At 44.4% G+C, this 25,409-nt stretch overlaps 2 protein-coding genes across 2 annotated transcripts in view; one reads left to right on the top strand and one right to left on the bottom strand.

The window, feature by feature from the left end:
* Nucleotides 1-4,287: 4,287 nt before the first annotated feature.
* LOC107186648 (DNA-binding protein D-ETS-3) overlaps nucleotides 4,288-25,409 on the bottom strand; it is a 55,927-nt gene continuing 34,805 nt past the window's right edge. Inside the window, exons 3-6 of the mRNA XM_015574563.1 lie at nucleotides 24,665-24,724; nucleotides 10,361-10,420; nucleotides 6,610-6,847; nucleotides 4,288-4,624 (exon numbers count right to left, since the gene is read on the bottom strand). Coding sequence (XP_015430049.1) covers nucleotides 4,288-4,624; nucleotides 6,610-6,847; nucleotides 10,361-10,420; nucleotides 24,665-24,724 — 695 coding nt within the window. The remainder of the gene's footprint in view (nucleotides 4,625-6,609; nucleotides 6,848-10,360; nucleotides 10,421-24,664; nucleotides 24,725-25,409) is intronic.
* The window catches only part of LOC107186647 (protein SCAI), a 74,810-nt gene continuing 66,862 nt past the window's right edge, over nucleotides 17,462-25,409 (top strand). The window contains exon 1 of the mRNA XM_015574561.1: nucleotides 17,462-17,530. The gene's annotated coding sequence lies outside the window, so the exon portion shown is untranslated. The remainder of the gene's footprint in view (nucleotides 17,531-25,409) is intronic.

The raw sequence follows: 25,409 nt of genomic DNA on the forward strand, positions 1-25,409 counted from the left end.
TATCTACCTAGCCTAACGCGGTCTATGCTAGTGCCAAACACCCCGTCGTCCGTTCTCTCTCTTGCATTCATCATCATCGTCATCATCATCATCATCATCATCATCATCATCACCATCATCATCTTTATTATTATCATTCCCGTACACAGTTTCGAGAATCATGCCCACACACACACACATGTACACACATTTCACAGGCACACACATACGATCCTTGCTCCATCCCGTTATCGCGCGCACGGGAACACACTCTCTCGCGCTATAAGACTATGTGTCCTCTACACGCCTACGCTACACATGAAAACACCCTATCTACAATTAGAGCCCCTCCACGTTCCGTGGAACCAGCTTGGAAAATCAGGCTCGAACCAGGGATTACCGTTCAGCGATGGGCTACGCGCCCCAGATCACTTTGTAGACTCTAAGTTCTTTGGAGTCTGTCCAAAGTTTGGATTAACAGAGGTACCCAGGTGTTGAGATTGACTTTTTAATTAGGATTAACAGAGATTGCTTGGAATTCTGAAGCCAGTGGGATTTGTTCCAGTCGCATATAGGGGTTTAGTTTGTGAGATATTTGGTGTTATTGTTCTAGCCTATCTGCTAAAAGATGAGCATTTTTGCTTAACGTAAGGCGGTGGTAAGGTGTCTGTCTATGGAAGTTTAACGGTAAACGTCAAACTAATGGCCAGCTTCAGAATTTCAAGCACTGTCACTGTCTTCGAACACGATCTTCCGAATATCCTGGACAGGGCTAAAAGAAATTCGAACACCCATCGCTACCTTCAACGACCCGTCGGGTGGGTTGGTTCCACGGACCGCTCGAGGGGATTTTTTTTTGGTTTACGCTAATCGTTAGTTGTAATTCTAGGGATGCTTAGGTCTTACGAATGTTATGATACAGTATACGGCTTGAAAGGAGTTACACGCTTCTTCGACAGAGGTACAACACCTTTTCCACGCGGCGGACTGGGTCACCCGTCGGGTAGCTCCATTGGACGGACACTTTCGCGTCCTCGTTCTGGCCGACCCGACCCGCCGTGTTTCACCTAGGGATGTTCGATTCCGATTCGATTCTTTAAAAAAACGATTCTTTCACTTAAAAAAGTCGATTTTTTGAATCGATTCTCTGCTATTCGATTTTTGCGAGAATATCGCAAATATCGGAGAGCTCTATAACAAAAACTAGTAAGCTTTCAAAAATTTTTTTATAAACTTCTGAATAGTACACCATATTCATGATCAATTTTCGTTTTAGCTTCGAGATCGCTGGTGTTCATACGGAAGGCAATAGGAAATAAATACTTTATTTTTACAATCAAATGTTTCGAAAATTTTTTACTTGATTATTTAATCATACGTATATTCTCCTTATGTCAGATCCATGAATGCAAAGCAATTGAATATAATGATGCTATAAGAAACTCGTTTAGCATTATAGACGTTAACATTTATAGAATTTAAAATTTATAAAATTACACATCTATGTCTGGCACATATAAGAGAATATATATATATATATACATCATGGAAAATATACCTTGAAATCAAGAATTAATCTAATATGAAATTTATTATGATTTTTGAATCGATTTTTAAAAAATCGTTTCTTTGTATTAGATTTTTGAGGGAATCGATTCTCCATGATTCGATTCAAAATTGTTCTGAGAATCGATTCTTTGAAGAGAATCGAACATCTCTAAGTTTCAACCCACATAGATAGAGCGACCGCATCTCGCGCGGGGGTGGGGGGAGGCTGAGTTTGAACGGTTTCTGATATGACTCGACGTTGTACTTTTTCGATTTCGATTGGTGCGACTCGAGCATTCGTCGGGATGGATCATTGGGGTTGGATTGGGTCGATCTCACCGTTACTAAATAATTATTAAAAACTTCGTGGTTCTTAGGTGGCTCTAAATAAATCTAACAAATAGTATAAAATTTTTAGTTGTCTATTATTCCTTGCTAGGGCACCGTACCACTATAACCTCGTGAATTCGTTGTGTAAAATCATTACCGTCTCGATTGGTCGAAGGGGGGATCGCGAATAAAACGAAAAGAAACAGAGCGCGCCGATTCTCGATTCTTAAGAATGATTGTTTTTTTTTTTTCACGAACGGTGATATGCGGTTCCTCTATCTATACATCGTTATGTAACAAATAAGTTAAAAGAGTTTATAATACACGCATTACTCTTGGCCCGAATCGAGCATGCCAACACATTTCCAAGCGTCCACACGTCGTCGATTGGGCGTGTGTCGTGGGCGCGACTGACTCGACACTTTTGTGATCGATGTAATGTTTACGATCGTTTTTTTTTTTAAATTTAAACTTCGAGATCGACGACGTATTTTTTGTATTTTCATGTTTGTTTTCGATTTAAATTTCAGTTGTAAGTATACAGATGAGAAGTAGCCTTAAGGTTCAGGGATTTCATGGAAACCATCGATCGTGAAAGCGTCGAGTCTACCTGTACATCACGAATCGATATTCGAGTCGATTCCTCGATACGTTTCGCTCGTTCATTGGTTATTCGAAGTATAAAACCGCCTCGCCGTTAATGGATACTACCCTTAAAAATGCGCATGCTCGATTCCATCCGGTTGGGAATACCCCTGGCGTTTCTCGATTCCGAGCATCGTCTGGTTTCTTATTCCCGCACAGGACGACGTTCCGTTGAGACAGAATCGTTCTCGACATACGATTCATCCATGTTCGAATATAAAAAAAAAAATTGCTGAGAAACTCGTACACGACACTCGACAGTCCGTTTTCATGAAATCTCGATATCGAAGATTCGAAAAATCTAGAGTTCCCGATGGCTTAAAGGCGCGTTTTCACTCGAAGGCGATATTTCGCGTGTATACTCTCGAAACATGAAATATTTCGAAAACATGTTTCTGAAATGTACTTCTTAATATATATGATATTCTTAAATAAATTTTCATCGAAATCGAGCCGTTTGGTTTTAGTTACTTTTTAAATTTTCACATTTTGATGCTCAATGTTAAACCATAAACTGAGAACCAGGTTTTAAAAATATTCGATATTTCATGTATACTGTTTTTCTCACGAACGTTTCCCTGAAATCTTGGACGAACTGAAGTGTCGAGAATCGTCCTGGCGAACGCGCGACCCTGTACTTACGTAATCCATTATATTGTATGTACAACGTTCTTACAATAATTCGGGCGCACCGTCGGCCTTGAACGGCGTGATTTTTTTCTTCGGAACAATTTCCACGCTGTGAAAAACCGTTTCCACAAGCGGATCGAGCGATCGTCGCGTCCCGTGATATAAGAACCAATCACGTTGATCGATGCGTTTCTCGAATATCACGAGCAGCGAAATACATGTCGCGTTGCGGCTACTGGTGGTCTCCTGAATGAGCTTTAGAGGTACTTCCCCCACTCCAGTTCTCAGAGCTCCTCCCCTCTGGCCCAGTTACTTTCCCCACTCTGTCCAAACAGACGGCAGGACAGTCGTCTATAGAAAGACGCTTTCCAGATAGAAAATCCAAAATGACATTCGGATATATTTAGAACACAAGAAAATATCAGTATAGGAGTCGATTTCTGTGTTTAAATAGCCAATGACATTGAACAATTGATCCAAATCAGAGTCTAAATAATATTTAGGTCCCCAGTGAGGCCCAAAACCCTTCACACCGTTTATTCCGCTCAATTCTTATACTTCAGCACCCAAAACCATAAGTACAGTCAAAGTTCGATTACTGTCCAAGACGATTTACAGCGCAAGCACCCGATGTTCATCCCCACCAATGAGACGGGATTCCCCTCGACACATCGGTCCCAATTCTCGGACAATAATCCAACGTTTACTGTACATACCTACTGTGGCCACAGTGCGACTTGCTAGTTCCCAACCACCTCAAATTTCAACAAAACAAACGGGGCCCAAAAGGTGTGAAGAGTCTTCCGACCTCAGGAGACTGTGCCAACAACGAAATTCGATTAGTCAACCTATAAGTTCGCGCGGCGACCGTCGTGGCGCCACAGACAAGAGGGGCAGAGTGGGGATAGATGGCTGACCAGAAGCTAACCGGCTAGGTTAGGCTCCGACTCCACTACTGCAGTCGGACAGCAAAGGATCTTTTTGTGCCAAAGTAGGCACAGACGATGGGGGTTCAGAGCCGTCCGTGGTGCAGGCCGACGGTACGCGTATTCTGACCAGTCGCGGCGACGACGCGACACGGTCACTTAATTCTTCCTTGGTAAGAAACACACGTTAACGCGGCGTGCCCAGTGCGCCCCAATGCTCGGCGGTGGGTCATGCGTAATGCGGATAGGTGCCCAGATGGGGCGGCACATGGCCGGACGCCGTGTGGTGGCCAGCGTACAGGTTCGCGCCGGGACTCGTCGACCAGTAGCTGGACGCCGATTGGAACAGTCCACCGGGTACGGACACCGAGACCGAGGCGGCCGGTGGCGGCATTAGATTCAGCTTCGCGTGACCGTAACCGGACATAAACAGCTCGCTTTGGTATTTGTACGCGGCCGGGTCCGCCGCCGCTGGCTGCGTTGCCGCGGCCAGACCCTGGAAGTCGAACTTGTACGCGTACCTTTTCCCGTGCACCTTCGTCATGATGTTCTTGTCGTAATAGTACCTGGAAAACAGAGAAGACGGATCCTCGTTTGCTGCCGGGGTAAATTCAATTGGATTCAGGGTATGGATGATGACCTTGATAATATATGTCAAGGTCAGGGTAATGCCGTTCGGAAGTTTACCGAAACATATCATTACCATATACAGTCGAAGTATTTGAAGTAAATAATTAATAACATTATATCTTGACTGCTTAATCCCTATATGCGAGTTCTTAGAGCGTCCGCCGTCTAGCTACTAACAGCATTATCCACTGTACCCTTGCGAGCAAGCTCGGCTTCCGCTAGGGGAAAAGGTGATGTAAGGGAAAGACCTCCTACCACTTGGTCTCGGAGTTATTGATAATTATGCGAAATTAACATTCGGTTTAACATTTATTTCACTATTTGAAATAAATTTATCAACCAGTAGGAGGCCCTAACCCCTAGATTGTTTTTTTCCCCTAGAGGAAGCAGAGTTTGCACGTCAGTGTACATACTCCCTCTATAGTCACTTCAATTTAGTCTGATTACGTCGTTATAGAGAGCATTAGATATAATTTCGTGAATGTTACACCGATTAGAGAGTTGTATTTTCACATTTTTTTTTAACATATATCGTTTATGATAGCATTATCCTATGTGCATTCCCTCTCTATAGTCACTTCGGTTGAGTCTGGTAGCGTGTTTATAGAGGGTATTAGATATGATTTTATGAATGTTGCACTGATCCGGGGCTGAGTGGAACCCGGTGTTCCTTGATTTTCTAACTTTTTTCTTCTCTACACCCGCACCCCCGGCCCAGTTTCGTGTGAGATACGATCGAGCCACACCGCGGACGCGTTCCGCCATAAAAGTCGCGATTTACGAAGGCGACCGCGCGAAATGGCCGGGTTTGGTCGTAAAGGCGCGCGTGCACGGTGGTTGGTCGTCGCTCGTGGAGTCTTATTTAATAAATTCCATTTGCCAGCGCCTGATAACGACGCCGCTTCCGCGGCGCGACGGGTGAACCCCCTGGAGGATTTTTTTCTCGTCGTGAATGTTTACGGTTCCGCGGCGGCTCCGTTGGAAAACTTCTCGCGGCGAGCGATCGCGCACGGTTGCGGGGGCGGCTGAAGGAAGGTAGGAGGGGGGAGGGGTCGAGCAGTCGCGTAATATAATCAGTCGATCTGATCGAAAAATAATAGCCGCGTCTGCCGTCGGTCTGACTCTCGGTGATTGAAATTTCTCTCCCCCTTGCCTACGTCCCACCCCCTCCACCCCATTCCCACCCCTTCTCCGACCCGGCTGGGATGGCTGCGCGCAGTCGAACGAATTTACTTTCTCTCCGATACGGACGTTTACCCATTAAATGTTCGCGTTTGATGGATTTCTCGTCTCCTTGCTCTCTTTTCTGTCGCCCCCCTTTTTGCCTCGAGTTTTTGTCAGGAGGTGGAGAGCAAGGTTGTTTGGCGCGATTCGAACGTGTTTGAGGTTAGTTTCTCAGATTTCGGAGGTATACGAGTAAACAGTTCGATGTTGTATGCTTGTATACTGGATGGTGTTATTAAGACTCTCGCTAGCTTGACAGTGATCATGGGGTGGAACAGGGTCAACCTAACCTCAAAATCTTCGGATGTCGCGTGTAGACTAATTTGATTGTCGTTGTATGCAACTGACAGGTATGTTTTACGAATTGTACGAGGATTCGTGAGTCTAGTACCTCGTTTTCTGATTGTTCTCATCATCGTCTACTGATAAAGCAATCATTTCGATTCAGTAGTAAATATTCTGGTGGTTCCTGTTTCGGTTGTCGCTCACAGAGTGTACGTGGATCGATGATGTCGATTTGTTGTGTATATCCAATCGACTGAATTTTTAAACAATCCTGTACGCTGCAAATGTTTGAAATCCACAGCCTATGCTGTTAAATCGATGCTGCGCCTATGGTACAGTTACTAAATACTACTATGCGATCGGAGGGGATATTTAGGATACAGGTTCGAGGTTCATCAGAGACGTCACTCACCTCAAAGCCCTGGACAATTTGTCGTAATTCATGTTAGGCTTGGATTTCCTTTCGCCCCAGCGTCTCGCCACCTCGTCCGGGTCAGTCAACTTGAATTCGCCGTTGGTTCCCTCCCACGTGATGCACGCGGCGTTGCTCGAGTCCGAGAGTAGCTCGAGCAAAAACTGCCAAAGCTGAATCTGACCGGAACCGGAGCTTGCGAGGCGACTGCTCGTCGCTCCGAACATTTGGTACGGATCTGAAAATATCATCGAAACATCGGCCTCGTATCAGGTCAAGTTGTCTTTGACATACCACACCCCCTCCCATATTCTCTATAAATAAACCAATTAACCAAACTTTCTGTCGAATCTACCCAAAACTCTTCTTTCAATAAGACAGTTTATTGGTTCAGATTCTGCATATCTTGGCCGAAAGCCTTTCATACCCAGATAGCACATGACGCCTTAAAAACGCCTGTTTTATGGCTATTTTAGGTTTAAGGCGTCTTTAAGCCGTCTTCGAAGCGTCATGTGCTATCTGGGTACGAAATTTCTTTTAAAGAATCTTCATTTCGTATTGAACTCTGTTAGAAATGACAAAGACCTGCACATAAACAAGGTTATGTCTACTGTCCCTGCCGCTTTTGCGTGTTTTCTCGTCGTTTTCAACACTAACCGTACCGAGACTTTTATATACCTATTTGTACCGAATTTAAAACCGATCATTTGATGGGCGGTCGGTACGGTTAGCGTTAAAAAAGTATTTTCTACGCATTGTCACTAATTTCTGGACTTCGAACTATTGAGTGCAGGAATAATTCGTGTCATTTCATACGTTTCATAGAATTGTCATCGAATAACGTTCCCTCGAGCATCGTGAAAATCAGGTCTCTCGATGCTTTTCGACTGCGGGGGAGTTGGGGGGGGGGGTGTTCGCAATTTGGAACAGGCTCGCTGAGCTGAAACCTCGATGCTCGGTTCCGCGAGCGTGCCCTCTCCCCCCTTTCCCTCATGGAAGACATTGCGCGTACGCCCTTTGAACCACTCCGTCGTTCCCGTTCCTTCCAATTGAAATTATTATGATCCAAACGAACTCTATTCTATTGTAGGGTTGCGATTATATCCTTTTGTACGGCTGTAGGGCACTCCAGGTCTGAGCAGTAGCGAAACGACGGTGATGACGCATTGTAAGGCTTTTAAAGGGCGATACGGGGAGGACTGGGAAACAACCGTGTAATGGATAGGTATATGCTCTCCCGTAGGGGGGGGGGGGAACGACGAGTAGAAGGAACGGAGGAGAAACAAAAAGGAATTACGCCTTCTATTCGGCCGAAGGAAGAAAAATTTCAGCTTGTCACGGATTGTTGTTTCTTCGTTTCCCTTTTCCTCGACGGGGAGAAACCGTGCGCACGGGAAACGCGATTTCTCGCGATTTCCTCGGTTATCGCGCGCGGGAACGAAAGCGGTGCGTGATAATTCCGGGCAATTTCGTGGCCCTGGAATCGTTTAATCTCGATAATCGGCCTAAACAGAAATTGCCATTTCCCGTGACGTTCTTGAAGATTGCCGACGATTTTGAAAATGGTCTCGGGCCAACGTAAAACTATACGAATCTTCCAGACTTTGGGTACTCCTGTTTCCTCGTTCGTCGCAGTTCCTTCTTCGTAATACACTGCGTGTATTTAGGGGGAGCAAAAATATTAACACATCGATTGCCACAGTGAAAAAGGCAGTACGTAGCCAGACACACATTATTTTGTTTTTAGTCATAAATCGTTGAAAATGTGTGCGTTTTTGTTAATAGAGGCTGTTGGTCGTGTTTCAAATTATACTGCAATATTAAATATTACGCAAAAATTTTGTAACTCTGGGAAGGGTGGGAGGGGAGGGTAAAATACAATTTTTTTGGCAAGTGTCCCACCCCCTGGCTGCGCCTTGAAATTTTTTTTTGTGGTGCTGTACCTAGTTATGCCAAGCAGTGTATGTAATATTGCAAAGAATAAAACGTGTAAAAATCGTATCGTATCATTGCGTTTGGTCCTTAATGGGTTAAGTGACCAGGGTAGCAACGTCCAGGAGTAAAGAACAATAGCGGAAACGGGGAAAGTCCGGCGAACCAGAGGGGTGAGTTTCAACCTCAGACAACTCAAGACGTTCTTCCATGAAAATGTACGTCCCCCCCCCCCTTGCGATTATGAGGAAGAGACGGATGGAGGGTCACAGTATGATGGGTGAATCGCTTGGACCTCAAAGGTCGTTTCGCCCGATGAATTCCCCCCATTCGTGCACACGCGTTGCGCGGGCCGATCGTCTTTCGATCGAACGGTAATTCACTTACAAGTTAATAATGGGAAAGGGGGCGCGGCACGTCCATTTATCCGTCGAAACTAGGGAACCCCGGAATCGACGAGAGAAATACCGGGTCAGAAGGTTCCGAAAACTTCTTCCCTTGGACCTTTCTCTTCGGCAAGTAGAACCAGAAAAATATCGGTGACCCTGTTACTATTTAAAATCAGTTCGCGGTCATTCTTAGTCCGAATCACCGTAGGAATTTATATCGTTTCGCTTTGGGAAGCGAATGGTCTGCTTTATTTCGAGGGAAATCAGAATTCGAATTCGTCTGAATTGAAGGGTAATCGATATTGGTCTGGGATAAAGAATCGAAATTGGAAAGATATCAGAAAGTTTCTGTACCATTCTAGAGCACAGAAGGTAACTAAATGTGTAGTACAGTTGTCCTGGTCTGACATGCAGAATCAACCTAGTGAATTTGTTCCACATTTTTATTAACACCCTGTATATTAGTACACCCAATCAGAAATAACAGAACTGTATAAAATATGGGGACGATTTCAGAACTTCATAGTTACGTTTCTAAGCGTCACTAGGTATAACCACGAAATTATCGACTTAATGTTTACAGTGAACAAAAATCCGTCCAAGTATAAGCAGCACCTTGGGCCAAATCTCCATCTTTATTCTCTCCCCCGATCACACGCCACGTAATTTTAGTTGGATCAGATTAACTCGCTGATTTCACGATTCTAATTTTTAATACCGATAATGACGGGGACGGGCGCGCACGTAGCCGTTCGTTTATAGCGATCGATCGTCGGGGCACGAGTAATTTTCGGGCGTGTCGGTAAAAAAAAATGTCGGTATTCGAAGGAGGGAGGGACAGCAGGGCCACCGTTCGCGTGATTAGCGCACCAGCGTAATAATCGTGAAGGTCATTCCGTGCAATTGCTTTGGAAAAATCGACCCGTCGATTGGCTCACGCGTCACTGGCCCCCGCTACTGTTGCGCCCACGTGATCATTTCTTTCCTTTTTTTTTTCCTGCCTTTCTCGCGCCTGTATACCCCTTCATTATGCACCTAACAGCGTGACGATTAACACGTTAGGTCCCCAGTGCGTCGATTATCCGAGTCCTATTTGTGGAAAACGATTAGCGAGCTTCAGGGAACGATTGCCACCCCCACCACCCCTTTTTTCTTTCAATGGAAGTATATATTCAAATGAAGTATATATTCAATGGAAGTATGTTCGGATAATAGAACAATCACTTTTACTGATACTAAGTTTCATTTATTTAAATAGAATTTTAGAAAATGATTAATGAGCTTCTGGGAATGATTCCACTTGGTCTTTCAATGAAAGTACAGTGGAGCCTCCCATATCCGATCTATTAGAGGTCATAAGTGTTCTCATGAAAGAATTTTCGAATAATACAAGAGCTTTAACTTCTAAAAAATATCTACCTACTACATACCAGGCTGCCTGAGGTGGGTGTGCGTGTCCAGTGCTGACTTCGATAAGCTGCTTCCGTATCCTGAAAAAAAGGAGAAGAATCTCGAATCAATACAATATCATCTCCTATTCACAGTTTATTTCATTTTTTGAATCTAATTTTGGTAACTACCATTATTTGTTTATACTAAAGGCTTTTCCTTGTTAAGTAAATTATTATTATTATAAAATAGACAGTCCCAATCCTGGCAAACAAAGTTTCTGTAATCCAATACCGTCGAACTATGGGCTCCGTTACAAATTCCGAAAACCAATTCCCAAACGAGTCCACAGACCACTATCGGTTTAATCGAACCAATCCCCCCTTCCCAATCTCTGAATAAAACGTCATTTCCAGAACTCAAACACCCGCTCCCCATAATGTCACCCCATTAACCGACCGATCCGAGTATCAACATCAAAGCGCCTCCGTGTTAATTGACCAGTCACGTCCACCGTTAATTTGCTCGAGCGAGCAAACACGGACTCGGTTTCGTAAGCGGCATATCGCCGGCGGCCATTTTGATGGGACGTTTCAACCTTTCGCGAAGAAGCTCTCCAGCGTACTGTTCAATTTTGGTTGGTTGTGGGTCAACTCTTGTCGGATTATTTTATACCGAGATTGACTCGATATTCAATTTTAGTACAATTACTTCGTACACTAGCAGTAGCCATAACAAGTTATATTGTTAATTATATCTTTATTAAATGGAGAAAATATCACACATAAAATTGCCTTCCTTGGTTTTATTTTCATTTTCAAGTTTACTTCAGACCCATATGTATGGATCTAAAGAGCCGTATGTCGCTCGCGATCCGTAGTTTGCCGACCCCTGGGTTAATGTAAAGGCAAATCTTCACTTTCACAAGCATCAGAAACAAAATATAATAATTCAAAATTCCTCTAGTGAATAAACCACTGAATCAGCTAACTGATTCTGAGTCCAAGTTCGGTTAGTATAAAGGCACATCTTCACTTTCACAAAGATTAGAAGCAAAATATGATAATTCCTATTTCCAAGAGTGACTAAAGCATTGGATCAGTTGACTGACCGTAAGCTTATATTCGGCCAGTGTAAAGGCAAATCTTCACTTTCACAAGGATTAGAAGCAAAATATGACAATTCCTATTTCCAAGTACGGCTACATTAGCTCCATTTCAGTCGCTCCCAAAGTTTTCATTCACTCTCCCCACCCAGAAACATTACTTTCTAAACATGGAGCTAACGACAAAAGCCAAATCTTCCAAACTCTAGCCAGTCGAGGTCTCAGCCAGTTACAAGAGAAAACCCGGGTCGGTCGGATCGAAGATGAAAAAGTACAAGCCCGGTCGAGCGTTAGAATCCGTTAGAGAGGATTTCCGTGTAGGCAAACACGGGGTCTGAGTGCTCCCGTATACGTTTCCCTCCCCCTGGGGCCATCCGATTCCATCGACGATTCCGCTGCCTCTTCTGCCGCCTTATCGGGTGTCTCTACTCCGACCTCGCGCGTTTGTACGGCGGTTGAGGGGGGGGGGGGGCAGCGCGGCCAACGGTCACGTTCCCGCACGAGTGTGCAATCTGTTTAAGGCACAATGCCCCTTAATTTCGCCTCGTTATATGCTCTCGTTACGGGAAATCCCTTCTGTCGCGACGACGCACGGTATCCGTCCGCGCCTGTATCGGTTTGATCGTCTCCATCTAGCCGGATGGAACAACGCGTAATTGGACCGGTCGTCACAGTGATCCAGGAAAAAAATGTAGCTGGTCGAAAAGAAATTTTTATTATTATAGAGAAAAAAAACATCACGTCGACGTATTATTAACCGTGGAAGATTTAAATGTTTATTTTATATTTGGATGAAATATTTTTTTTTGTAATATGAGATTGAATCTCTTTTTAAATATTGGATGGATATGTTTTCAGTATTTTGTGCTGCTTGCGTTGTTCCATGCGTGATTGTTCTTCTTGAGCATCTTTTCGGTTTCAACTGTATTAATGTTACATTCGAAGATCATCGATCGAATTCAAGTTTCGAAAGCAAATTCATCATAGGATTCACGATACTTTTCCTTTGCACCGCGGGCCAATCGATGGAATCTTGTTCCTGTTTATTGTACGGAAGGGGGTACAGATGCCACCTCTAAATAGCAGTTGGTGTCCGCTGTGTTAAACAATTTGATTTTCGTCTCTGATTGGGAGCAGCCTCGGACGCTCGAGGGCGAGAAAACGCCCTGGGTCCGGGACGGTTGGGGTCTCCGTCCGCAATCAGTGTACCCGCCGCGACGGGGCGGGTACGTCTATCTGTTTGTGCCAAGCATCGACAGGGTGATAACAACGGGTGCCGAGACGCCTTCGTTACACGTGTAGGAATGATCCAAGTAAATACAAATAAATAATCGATACTTTCGTTTCGATACCGAGTATTTTTAGTATTGATACTTTCGGTTCCGAAACTGGGTATCGAAAAAAGGTACTAATACCGAACGGAACAAGTAGTCGATATAAAAGCTACTGAATGAGGTGGTAGTCATCCAGTTATATTACTTTTTCAATAAATATTCGTCAATATAATATGTCATAAATACCTTTTCATTAGTAAAATATATCTTCGTTAAAATCAGAGATGGCAACAAAAGATAAAAACCCACTAGCTGTTAGTTCTAGTGTTAATTATTCTCAGCCCTACATAATAACGTCGATCCATTATTTCGACAAGGTGGATGAGAATCTTACAAACTTCTTCCAGGACCCAGTCCGTTAACATTCCCACCCAGTACCTACCCCGTTTATCAGCTTATGTATCATCCCCAAAGACGTTCCAATTTCCCACGGAATCTTCCACCCAAATGGCCAATCGTGTACATACACAAAACATTAAGACCGCTCAAGGAGCAGAGTACATTCCCTTATCCCACCCCGAATCATCTCCTTCGAAGGTCACTGGGCGCATCGACACAATCACGATGGATATACAGAGACACACATACATACACAGTACATACGTCAGACGTCACCAGTCACCGTCGAATCGACGTGCTCCCATTGTCGCCCGCGCGCGCCGTATATCTGCGCATTCACGAGCAATTACTTGGGGCGGGGTAATCCCGTTAGGCGGCGCGCGGCTTCCTCGAGGGAGGATCAAAGGACCCGCCATTCCGAGCTGCTGCACTCTTTGGCCGTTGCCAGCCGTAGCACAATGCCGCACACACACACCGTACGTACTAGTGAACGGGGACGAGTGAGAGCAGTCGGAATCCAGGACCGAGTCTCGGTCGTTTTCCGCGACTTCGTGAAACTTTAGGCAACTTCCATAATCCATGGCCGCGCCCCAACCACGGGTATTTCGTTCGGTTAGACACGATACGGAATTATCGTTACCCGCTTCCCATCCCCCCAACCCTGTTTCGACGCTGATTCCACGCTGGTATTTCGAGACTGGGAGGTCCTCCGACTCTGTCGGTGCTTCCGGGTTTATTGTACCGTTTCGGAAACCGAGGTTTAAGGACGTGGAACACGGTGAATTCACCGTGGCTGGGAGATGGCGGAGCTACTTAGTCGCATGTCGTGGCGAACTTTTGCATTCGGGGAATTATGTGATAATGGGTGGTATGGGACACTGTTTAGAGGATTCGTGTTGTATGTTAGCGACGAAGGTACGTTTAGTTTGAAACGAATGGTGCGCGTTCAAATTCACTGTGCATTTGGTCTAATAATTTCGAATTATTAGGACGGTTAGAACTTCATTCGAATGGACAATGGATTTGACTTGCGTGAATTGATAGTTTTGGATGGACGCGAACTGGGGGTCGAATGATTGTAAATAGTGTAATGTAGGGACGAGGGAGCCGAATTAGTGTACCCTGGGAACCGTGAGACATGGAATGGAAGAATTTCGGATAGCGAGACAGAAGACGGATCAATCGTAGAACAAGAGACTGGAATTAATAGTACGACAGATGCTCGAGAGATTTGAGTTGAACGAAGTCAAGAGGCAGTAAGTCTGGAGGTAGTGCAACTGAGGGCTCTGAGACTTGAATCGGTTCAACCTAGGACGAATAGACTCGAATTAAGCTAACCTAATACCGAAAGGCTGAAATGTGACTTATAGTCAGAGACCTAGGCCAGTGATCCCCTGGACTCAAGGATCTAAGTCGTGGAACACCTTGAATCCAAGGACCTGATGCTAAAGACCCCACAGACTCAAGGACTCAAGCCCAAGAACCAGGGATCTAGGGGATCCCAAGTTTGGATACTTGGGTCCAGGAAGCTTCAAGCTGGGGTCTTTGGGTCCAAGATGTTTCAAGCTAGAGTTCTTGGGCTCAGGGGATCTCAGTTTGGAAACCCTTATGTCCAGGAGATGTAAGTTGGGGTCCTCGCAACCTCCGTTAAAAAACTCGATGTTTAAACGTAGAGCACGCGTCATATACGGCTTCGCGAAAGAAAAAGGAACCTCGTCGTCTGAACCCCAAATGGAAGGGACAAAAAAAATTCCGTTTCACGCCCGTGTACAAAGATGGAAATCAAAGAAGCCTCTCTGCCCGCGGGCTCTTAAAGCCCGAAAGGTTCGACCCAAAGAATTCCGCGTGTTACTCGGGGCTCTTAGTATCAAGTACGGACAACACAGCAAGCACGCTAATCCCTTCCACGTTCCCTTACGGGGTGGTGGGCACTCGTTTCACCTCGTCCTACGGTTCGTAAAGGGTCGCGTGTTACGCTCGCTTGCTCATTATTACGCACCGTACGCCAGCCAGCCAGCCAACCGCCCGAACGTGCAGTGATTTATGCCCGAAATAGGCTCGGCTGTCTAGACGGCCGGGCGTATACGTATGAGTCAGTGATAACCACTTAACGCCCGAAATCACGGTGTGATAAATTGACTTATTGGCCCCCGGGGCGTAAATAAGACCGGGACGGGGAGGGTGCCCGGTGTTTTAACATCGTTCACGGCCCTCTGATTAGGTACGATCACTTTTGGCTCGTGTTGCCCGCAAGATCGAATTATCCCATTCACGATCGTCTTCAGGCTCGTTTACACGTTCAAATAATGAGTGCAAACTAACTTGTGCATTACACGTTCAGTCTACCTTGCACATTTATTTTATAGACACTGGACTCTAAGGATATTACCACTGAGCATATTGCCACGCACGGCACTTTCCCTCCACACGTACTTTCACGCATACAAATTCGATCTCCCACCACGTTGCGTACGCTGGTACCCAGAGGGAAAAACCTGGCCCTTGCCATACCCTAGAGGAGAAAAATTGGATTTTGCCCCCCTCCCTCTAAAAGAGAAAAACAATATTTTGAAATTTACATTACCATCAATTTTGCTTCCTCCCTGACTGAAAATCTAGCTACGCCTGTAGAATAAACTATAATTATAATAGTTATTACCAATTAAATAATAAGAAAAGTAACGGTAATCATTTGCCAGGGGCGTTAGTTTCCATTTGGACGCAACGGTTGGTTTGTGTAAATTGTGAATGCACAAGTCAGTCTGTGCAAATTACTTGAACGTGTAAACAGGCCTTAACTAGCGGTGATGTTCAGTATTTGCCCGTACGGACGTTCCAGGCTGCCTGGGCAACAGACTGAGCGGCGGGCAGTAAGCCACGCCCTCCCGGGCAAAGGGGGCGTGCGATGTATAAATCTGGTACGCGATTAGAGACGGACTGATTCATTATCTTGATAAAGAGTCTCGAATAACGAGTAAAATATTTATTAAACGTAAGAATTCCAATTTCGAAAAGATTAAAGGGAACGTTAATTTACGTTTTCATGGTGACTGTGTACCTATTAACGATTACTTCTTATAGCGTAGATTTTCAATTTGTTTTCATGCGTCGGCCGGACAGTCTCGGGGTTAGAACATTCTGCTACCTGACACGGAACCACGATCACTTAATTATGATTAATTGCGACTTTCTCGGGGCGGGGGGAGAGGAAAGATCGCGTCGTAACGCGCGAGGCGATTAGGCGGCTCGCAAGTTTAAAGAGTGCGTTGCGTGTTGGCTTTTCTTCCGTCGCTGTTCGTTTGAGCACTCCGCTCTTAAAGTGTATTAACTCTCGGACAATTGACTGTAAACTACTCAGGGGCCCGCGGTCTCCGGGTCAGTTGGGACCCAAATTAATATTACTATTATAACTATGTCGGAAAGAATTCTCAAGTTATATTTTTCATCGATATCTTACAAATGAATTAATTTTTTAACTTTGTTAAATACGAAGAAAGCATATTATGCCACATAGAAAAACCGAAAAAATACCGGTATTTATTTCGGTTTTCGGTAATATATCGGTTTCCGTGTACCTTTACTGGCACAATACCGGTATCAAAATTATACCGGTTTTAGTCCCTGGTCCGAAAGATTAATTCATCTCATTGAAAGATTTCGACTTCCAATTCATCGTCAGTCCGATCGATCGATACCTTTCTCCACCCGCACAATAGAATCGTAGAAGGGAAGAGAGGGGGGGGAGCGTATTCCTCGGTACGGTAACAATGTCACGAGTCCGCGAGTTTTTTGGTCGACGACGGGTAGTCATAGTCGCGTGGTTGAGGGGATGGGGGTGGGATTGAGAGGGAGGAAGCACGGAGAACCAACCGGATCCGGCCGTAGTTCTGGCACCGGGTTCCGTTCACGGGAACTCCGGGGGACATGGCTCCGTGGGCAACAAGTCACCGGGAAACGACGCGTGACCGGCGCATTCACCGGTGCCGCGGATTTACGAGTTACGAAAATAGGGGTTGCAAGGGACGACAGGGTTCGAGGGACCACCGTTCCTCTTTTCGCCGGTAAACAATGCCGTCGAATAGAATTATGGGACTCCTTCGATCGGCCGACGCGTACGGGTTTCCTTGAGGCGAAGGCTCATTGTTCGACGGTCGGACCGTCGCGCAGTGATGAAAAAAGTGACTGTTCTTAGAACCGGAAAGTTTCGGCTTCACTTGCGTCTTAGGTCCGGTGACTATATGCGTATCATAACATAATACCCTAGGACGAAAGTTATTCCGTGTATACATCACGAACTTGAGGTTGAAATGGCAATATTTGACTAATTACATCAGTATCTGTTTGTCTGTTCTGCTGTGCGTATCGCTGAATGTATTCTGGTTTCGTGTAGTTTCGTGTAGTTTCGTGTAGTTTGGTGGAAATATCGTCAAAAGGTAAGTGAATATTTCAATGTATTTTGTTTTAACATTCAATGCATAAGCTTGTCAATTTATTCACTGTGCATAAGGTGTCATTGAGTAAAACACGTATTAATCATATTAAATAAATCACGTATTAATATGAATTTGTTATTTTACACTACTACGGGAAAATATTATTTATTATATTAAATTTTGTAGTTCTCATGATTATAAACATTTATTTGTATGTTCATTATTACAAAGAAGATACAAGAAGCTTACCCTTATTAATTTAATTAATTTGAATTATTCGTCGCTAGAATTGCTATTTAGCCCACTGTGCGTCACACAGTGCGTTGAGTATATGGGCGTCTGGAAGAAAAATCATAACGTCTGAACTAATCAATTTTCGACCTAAGCACCCTAATACTTTTTAAAAAAAGAATGCACAGATGCATCGATTGGGTCATAAAAAAATATACAGTCCTATTAAAAAAGAGTGAAGTAATCTTGATTTCTTATCGAATAAAATTTTTTTATCACTATTTGCTATTGCAATTTGTTACCTGAATATTAACTTTTATTTGAAACATTTTTTTATCAAACTAATTATAACTACCATAATACATCGTTATCCGATTCAGAACAAGAATCAATGTTAGTATCTGACGATTGAATATATGATTCGTCCTCGGACTTCACGTCACGAATATTGTCCTTCAGTACTAGCAGATTAAATATCTCATTAATTCAGTATCTTGTACATTTACGTATACATAACCTAAAATTTCAGCAGTGTCATAGACCCCCCCCCCCTTCGGACCTCACGTCTCGAACATAGTCCCTCGACACTAGAAACGACCAAATATCATACTAATTCAATAGTATCACTCGAAGCAGTATCGTCAGTCGACCAACTACAGCCACCGATCCACGAATCCCTCATCCCTCTCGCGTCGTTATATCACAGTGGCGCCATTGTCCACGCAATCATGTCCCGCGCGGATCAATGGGCAATCTTTCACGAAGGGTTGTCTCGGCGGGGAAAGTGTAGCCGTGAGGGGATCCGTGTCTACAACAAGAGACGGCGTCGTACATATCTTTCCCGCAATATTATTCTTCTTGGCCCCGTTCGGAAAACGTCGACGAGTCGAATTCTCGTGGACCCGACGAAGAAAAGCGAGAAAACACGTCTGTCCGTGGTAGCATATATTGGTAGGGGTTCCTCGCCCTGGGACACGTTCCCGAAGTCGCTCGTATTATGTCCTTTCGGTAGTACATACAGTCAGAACGATGGAGAAGGGGAAGGGAGGGGGGCGCCACGTGACTATGCGTGACACGTTCACGCATCGCCGCGTGCGTTTCCACCCTAACCTCCTACCCCGTCGGTGGTATCGGGCCGTATTCATCTCTGATTCCTTGTTGGGGTGTGCACGGATTGCGTTTCCACTTTAACCGTGCGTCGTTGAACGTCTATCAATGGGTACACGGACGGCATGCTACTTAATCGGGGACACACGAGAAAGAAAGGGGGTTGGGGGGGGGGGTGACGTTTGATAAACTTGTCGGTCTCTGGCTTATTTTCTTTACTCTCGGATATTAACACTTGCTTTCCCTTCGCCGTTCGTGCGTGCGGGGGTGTCGGTCCCGAACGGAACGGTGACAGTTCCGAGTGGGCAAAAAGAAAAAGTCATCGAAATCTATCGAGATAAACCGTGTGTGTTGCGTGACGTGACTCCCATAGTGCCTTGTTTTTAGTCCCTAGTAGGAAGTAGGTAAGGTGTTTCTATTCGAGATCTCGTGATCTTTAGGGTAGAACTAATTTTATGTGATAGAGGCTGTACGAACTTTGTGAGATCAAGATTTGTTTGCTCCTGTTACTGATTGTTATAGTGATCTCGTCGATTCCCTTAATTTTTATCGGTAATTTTATTTCATTCGAGATAGTTTATATGGTATAGGGTAAACCAACCAGTAATCGACTGTATACCAGTGAATGGCCATTAGGCAAAGAAATGTAAATGGAAAATTTAAAATTATTAAATGTTTATAAATGGACTGTAATGGCACTTTTAAGGTCCCATATTTTTAGTTTAGCGTATTAAGCAAGCATTCGCGAGTACAATTCTTATCAAGAATATTTCCGAAATGTGGCAGGCAGGCACAAAGAATACAGAAATCGAGGGAACTCGATTAATTACCCGACAGCGTCACTTCGCCTCGATTCTCACGGGTCTGGGCAGGTGGATTCGTGCTCGAGGCAAATACGGTTTTGTTCGTCGGATAAGGAACGCACGGCTGTGGCAAATCCCGTTTCTAACGACGTGTTACGTGGCGTAGAATTAATCGTTTCCTAATTATCGCATAGCGTGAACGGGCGCGACGCGAGCCGAACAGCGCGCGTCAGGCGAGAGAAAAACGGATTCTTGTCGCAGCCGGGAATCTTAACGCGACCGAGGATTTCCTTCAGCCACGGAAACAGCGAGAACGCGCTTCGATATCTACGCTTATCGGTGGCTCGGTTCAATTTAAAGACACTATGATAAGTTGACTGTGGATTTTTATGTAAATTCAGATTTTTATAGATCAGTTTAGGGAACTGAAATTACGCCAAACATTTGTTTTTCCTTTATTAAAGGTTTTGTTTTGGGTTCGAAGTAAACTAAAGTTCATACTTAGTTTACTGTTTTCATGTTCTGAATGTTTGTACTAGATTTAGTGAATTCAGAATTGAACGACAAACAATTTTCTAAAAAAAAAGAAAACATTTTTTCCAAACAAAACATGTAAACAGTCAACTGAATTAAAATGTATAATCGAATAATTTTTTTAAAAGAAATACAGTCTGAAAGGTTTAATCAGTTAACAATTCATCCGGAAGGAAGCAATGATGCACAAAACCACTTTTCGTTCGTCACATCTATACCAAAAAGCAATTCTACGACAATGATATCATTCAGAATTGGCCCCAGATCACACCTACATACCCCAAAAAAAGGTCAAACCGTTTACCCACCGTGTTAACCCTCTAGAGCTCGTTCCTAATTCCCATTCACAGGTGAATCACAGCAACTCCAGGGCCTGCCTGTCGATTACCTATTCTTTCTTTTTCCCTCGTGAAACGATCGTGTCTCACCTCTGAGATCCTCGACGTGGCCCAAACGAGGGTTTTTGGAGGGCAGGGATCATAGGTGTCTCTCCGAGGTGTACGATAGTCACGGCATACATACGTGATCGGACGCGTGAGCGAACTGCCAAGGCACGCGCCGTGCCCGGAGCACGTAATTATCATAGGGAAGTTAGGGTCGCCCTCAGACACACGCGGCCGTAGAGGTCCGAGAGGGTCGATTCGACTCGAAATGAAGGGTGGGGGGAAGGGGTCAGGAAGTCACGCGAGGCGGACCCGCGGCCGGACGTGAAAAGAGGGAGGAGAGGAGAGTACTTTTATTGTTCTACCAGTTGTCTTAGAGTCGCTTTTCCTGGCCACTGGGCAGAGAGACCCGGTTGTGAACGGGGGTCGATATCCCCCGTGGGTTGGACGGCTTATACATATACCAGGGTCCTCTAAAGCTGCGTCTACACTATGCAGCAAAAGAGTGTTATGTAATAAATTGTTTACAACATGTTTTTATTACGTGTAAGATTTTCGACCATTCGGACGGGTCTGTAACAAGTTTGTATAATATTTCACGTCTCGATTTATTAATAATGGTTAAGACTTGACGAATAACAGACAGGGTGAGGGAACAAGAACTGGTATCTAAAATAACTTGTTACCAATTGTTTGTATCAGAAAATGTTTTAATGAATTATACGGGATTTTAAGGGACGCATCAGATGGATACAATTTGATTTTTTTTATATCTTATTTTTTTTGAGATATCATGATGACCTTGTCGACTGGTCACCAATGACACGGCTATAGGAATTCCAAGGATAAATGAAGGTTACAACATCGATGGATGATAGAACATAGGATTTTCATTGATTTTCTAGTAGAATCAAGGGTCAGATAGTAATTCGTTAATTTCTGTGAATGGTAGCGTGTTACGTTACGAACGAAAACAATTTTAAAAGCATCCAACAAGCGTAACTATCTATTTTACAGTTTCTTATTGTATCGCATGAACAGAAACGCGCGAGAACATATCGGTCGAATGTTGAGTTCAGGGCAGGCTAGGAAGTGTTGTACGAATACGAGAGATCTACACCGAAACCCGCGGCGGGTTTCTGGTCGGCGATCACGCGAACAACATTAATGGCCGTGCTCGAATTACGTACCCGTGCGCGACGGATCTATCGCGAACGTGTTAATTCATAGCCGAACCGAACATCGGTTTGTCATTGTCCAAATGTATGACAGATAACGCTGGAACATCGACGGAATTATCGTTTCGCGCGTCGTTGATCCGCTCGATCAGTTGAATTCGATCATTATTCGGAAGAAACGAAACGGAGTGGTATCACAAAATGGCGTCTCGTGGAGACACCATTGGAATCTTTTTCATTAAGAATTTTCATTCATAACTTACTCGTCTTGGACACGAGGTGATCCGACAATAAATATTTCAGAACAATTTTAATAACAAACTAAACTCAGTCACTTTTCGTTATTTTTGTGGAAGTAAGCGTGTTATTTACTGTCTATCGAAGGTACTCGAACGCCTGGAGCTTCGAAAATTCGCCACCAGGTAGCGATAGTGAGAGAAAAATATTCAAACTTAACTCTACGACAAGTCGTCGGCAATTAAGGGGGTTCAATCGCTGCTATGTTTGAAATCGTTTTCTTTGTAATAATTATACAAGTGTGGCTCGATAAAAATGATCGATAAACGTATTAAAAGAAGTTTGTGACGACTGTATGGATTGCCTTTTCGGGGGACCAAATAACTTTTACTATTGAAAAAGTCTTCTCTTCGCAGTTCTCGAAATATTCATGGTACTCGAGGCGATTCTTGGCTCGTCACGAGCAACGGGGGAATTAATATGTCGGTCCAGGTGGCGCGAGGACAGCTTGTAATTTCAATTTCACGGGGCTGGAGAGCCGCAAAGCACCCCCTTTGGGGGGGCAACACGCGTCGTCGCCTGATTTCATGAACTTCGTGACGGCGACCTGGCCTCCCTTTTGTGTTATCCCGCAAACTGTAAACTGAATCAGCAACGAAGCACGCGTTAGCCGAGATCAAATGGTATTTTCAGAGGCGGTGGATCGCGGGAGGAGACAATAACTAACTTTCGAATATAACACGAATTGAACTTAAATTTCGAATAACACTCGAGAAAAAAAAACAATGTTTCATCCCTTATGAAGAGATACTTGCTATTTCCCTTATCTGTCTTTATGCTCGTTAATAACATTTGGCCATTTAATCTTCCATTTTTTCTTACCTTTAATCAACAAACCTCCTTGAAATATTTGAAATCAATTAGAGTTTTACAAGTTTCTACTGCATTTGTAACAATACCCAGTACTGGAATTCGTTTTTTTACAGGAAAAAGGACTAATAATGCCTTATTTTACCGATAAGCTTTTAATACAGGACTGGAAGAAACTATTATATATTCTCAGATATGAAAAAACAGATAATATTAACATGTTATTTCCGTTAATTCAGGGTATGTAGCTGTATAGTGATAGTGGGAACTAAAGGGTTAAGAGGGTGGAAAAGTTTAGACAGTATTTTTAAAGTCTCTTCTGAAATTTTACACGAGGAAGCACTGGTCCCGTGTATATGTGTGAATTAAACCTTGGGTGTGCCCTCTTTGATAGTCGATCCGAGGCGATTGTAATTTAACGAGGCATCGAAACCGCAAGCCGTTTACCATCGGTCTAACCCCCGGGGCGGGGCTGTGATCTCCGCGAGATGATTGTGTCAGTACGTGTTAACTTCTCCTGTGTGGGGACGACCAACGACACTTAATAAACGTTCCTATTAAAACCAAACAGCCTTTAGGTGTGTCAGTTTTATATTTTCTTTTGCTTGTTGTTCCCCTTTTAAACATGGATTTAGAACGTATCTTGGTTTTATTTTTCGGTTCTTTATCTGTACCAAAATGGTTCTGTAATCGATCTTTACATCGATCATTAAATATATATATTACTTATCTAGTATAGTAAAGTGATTTTTCAGTTATACAATTACTTCGGCTCTCATAACAGTTTCCAGAATCAAAACCGATACAAGCCAGAACCGTAATATCCACAACACTTATAGAATTACTTCGATCTCACAACAGTTTCCAGAACAGAAACCGACATCATAACTGTTTTCAATCCCTCCAGTCTCGATGTATGTAAACCCGCCCCGATCCTCTAACAATTCTGCATTCCGTACGGTTCCAGGGGCGACACAATCAAAGCGGCGTTAATTCGCCCTTTGCTAGGTGATCCATGGCGGCGGCTGTAACCTGTCTAGGCAACCGTGTGGAGGGAAGGGGGTGGGGACAGAGGAGCCCCGCTTATAACAACCTGCCCGCGGGGCAGGGCTCTCTCTGATCTCCGCGAGATGATTGCGCGGGAGCGTTAGTGGCGCTCCCGTGTGCTCCCGCTGGGTGGGGCCGCCGCCGTCGCGATGTGTCGGTGTTGCGCGCGGCCGAGCGTCTCTACACAGCCCCCGGGGCTACGGGTTTCTCTCTCCGCCGCGTCGACAAAGGGGGCCGCGGTTCAACGCGCCACAAAGCGACGGGATGCCCACCCTCCCACCCACCCACCCACGCCCGCTTGAGCGCACACACACGTGCAACCCCGTGCCTAGAGGACACGCACACAAGGACCGACGACGTCCCATTCGACGAAGCGAGCTGGGAAGTCGCGACGCGTGAACTTACACCCGACCACCGCCACCATCACCCCCCTTTTGGCCCACGGGGTATTCGTGGGCGGCTGTGTGTACAGGGTGGACCACGAAATGTGATCAGTAGACTGCGGATTTTTATGCAAAACTAGCATTTTGTGAAGTAATTTGTAAAAACTGGAGCAAATGTAGAAATTTGTTTTTACTGTTAAGTATCTTATTGGGTTCAGACGGAAGTAGAAAAATCATTGGATCCGAGGAAAGTTTTGTTGTTTATTGTATTTCACAGAGCCATATGAGATATAAATGCATGAAGTCTGCAGTTTAGGGGAGAAACTCTGTAGAGATGACAAACAAAAACGATGGAACTCACCCTGTCCAGGAGCCGGCGACGTGGCGTGGCTCCAGCCCCCTTTGTACGAGCTGCTGGCATCTGCAATGAAAAAAAAGAAAACTTTTTTTACATGAACAATCTCGGTCTCGTTTACCGTCACGCTCTAACAATAAAAGAAAACATTGTAGAATGTAGAACATTTTTATTTTATATCAAAACGCCAGTATTTAAGGAACTCGAGGAGCCTTCGAGCACTCATGGAGGATTTACTGTATTCTATACTGAAAGTCTCAGAGGCTCTTCTCCATTTTATCCTGACGAAGGTTAACAAACTCAACGAACGTTCCGAACAACTCAATATCACTTTCCCAATGATCAAGAAATAATATCTCAGAAGGTTGCACGAAATTGTTGGATTAACCTGGCCGCGTCGGAAGTCCGAAGTCGCCATTGATCGAGCGAAGGAAAAGTGTATTACCTAGGGCACGTGTCGCTGGTACTTCGTGATCCTTCGCCAAAGATTACGCGTCCCTCTCTTTTACTCTTTCCTTTTTCCTTTTTTTTCTTTTTTTTTTTAGGTCACGTTATTAGAAGACGTATACCGTCTGCAATTGCAAGTTAATCAGTTCGGGGAATCGCGTAGCGGTCGTAAAACATATCTGATCGCCGGTCCCGGGGAGAACAATCCTCCGGAAAAATCTTTACGGCGACTTAATGACACTGGGTCTGCGTGATACGTGGTTTTGAAAAATATAATTTAGGGCGAACCGACTGGTTACGTTCT

This window comes from Dufourea novaeangliae, unplaced genomic scaffold (assembly GCF_001272555.1).
Source record: "Dufourea novaeangliae isolate 0120121106 unplaced genomic scaffold, ASM127255v1 scaffold65, whole genome shotgun sequence".
Taxonomy (NCBI): Eukaryota; Metazoa; Arthropoda; class Insecta; order Hymenoptera; family Halictidae; genus Dufourea; species Dufourea novaeangliae.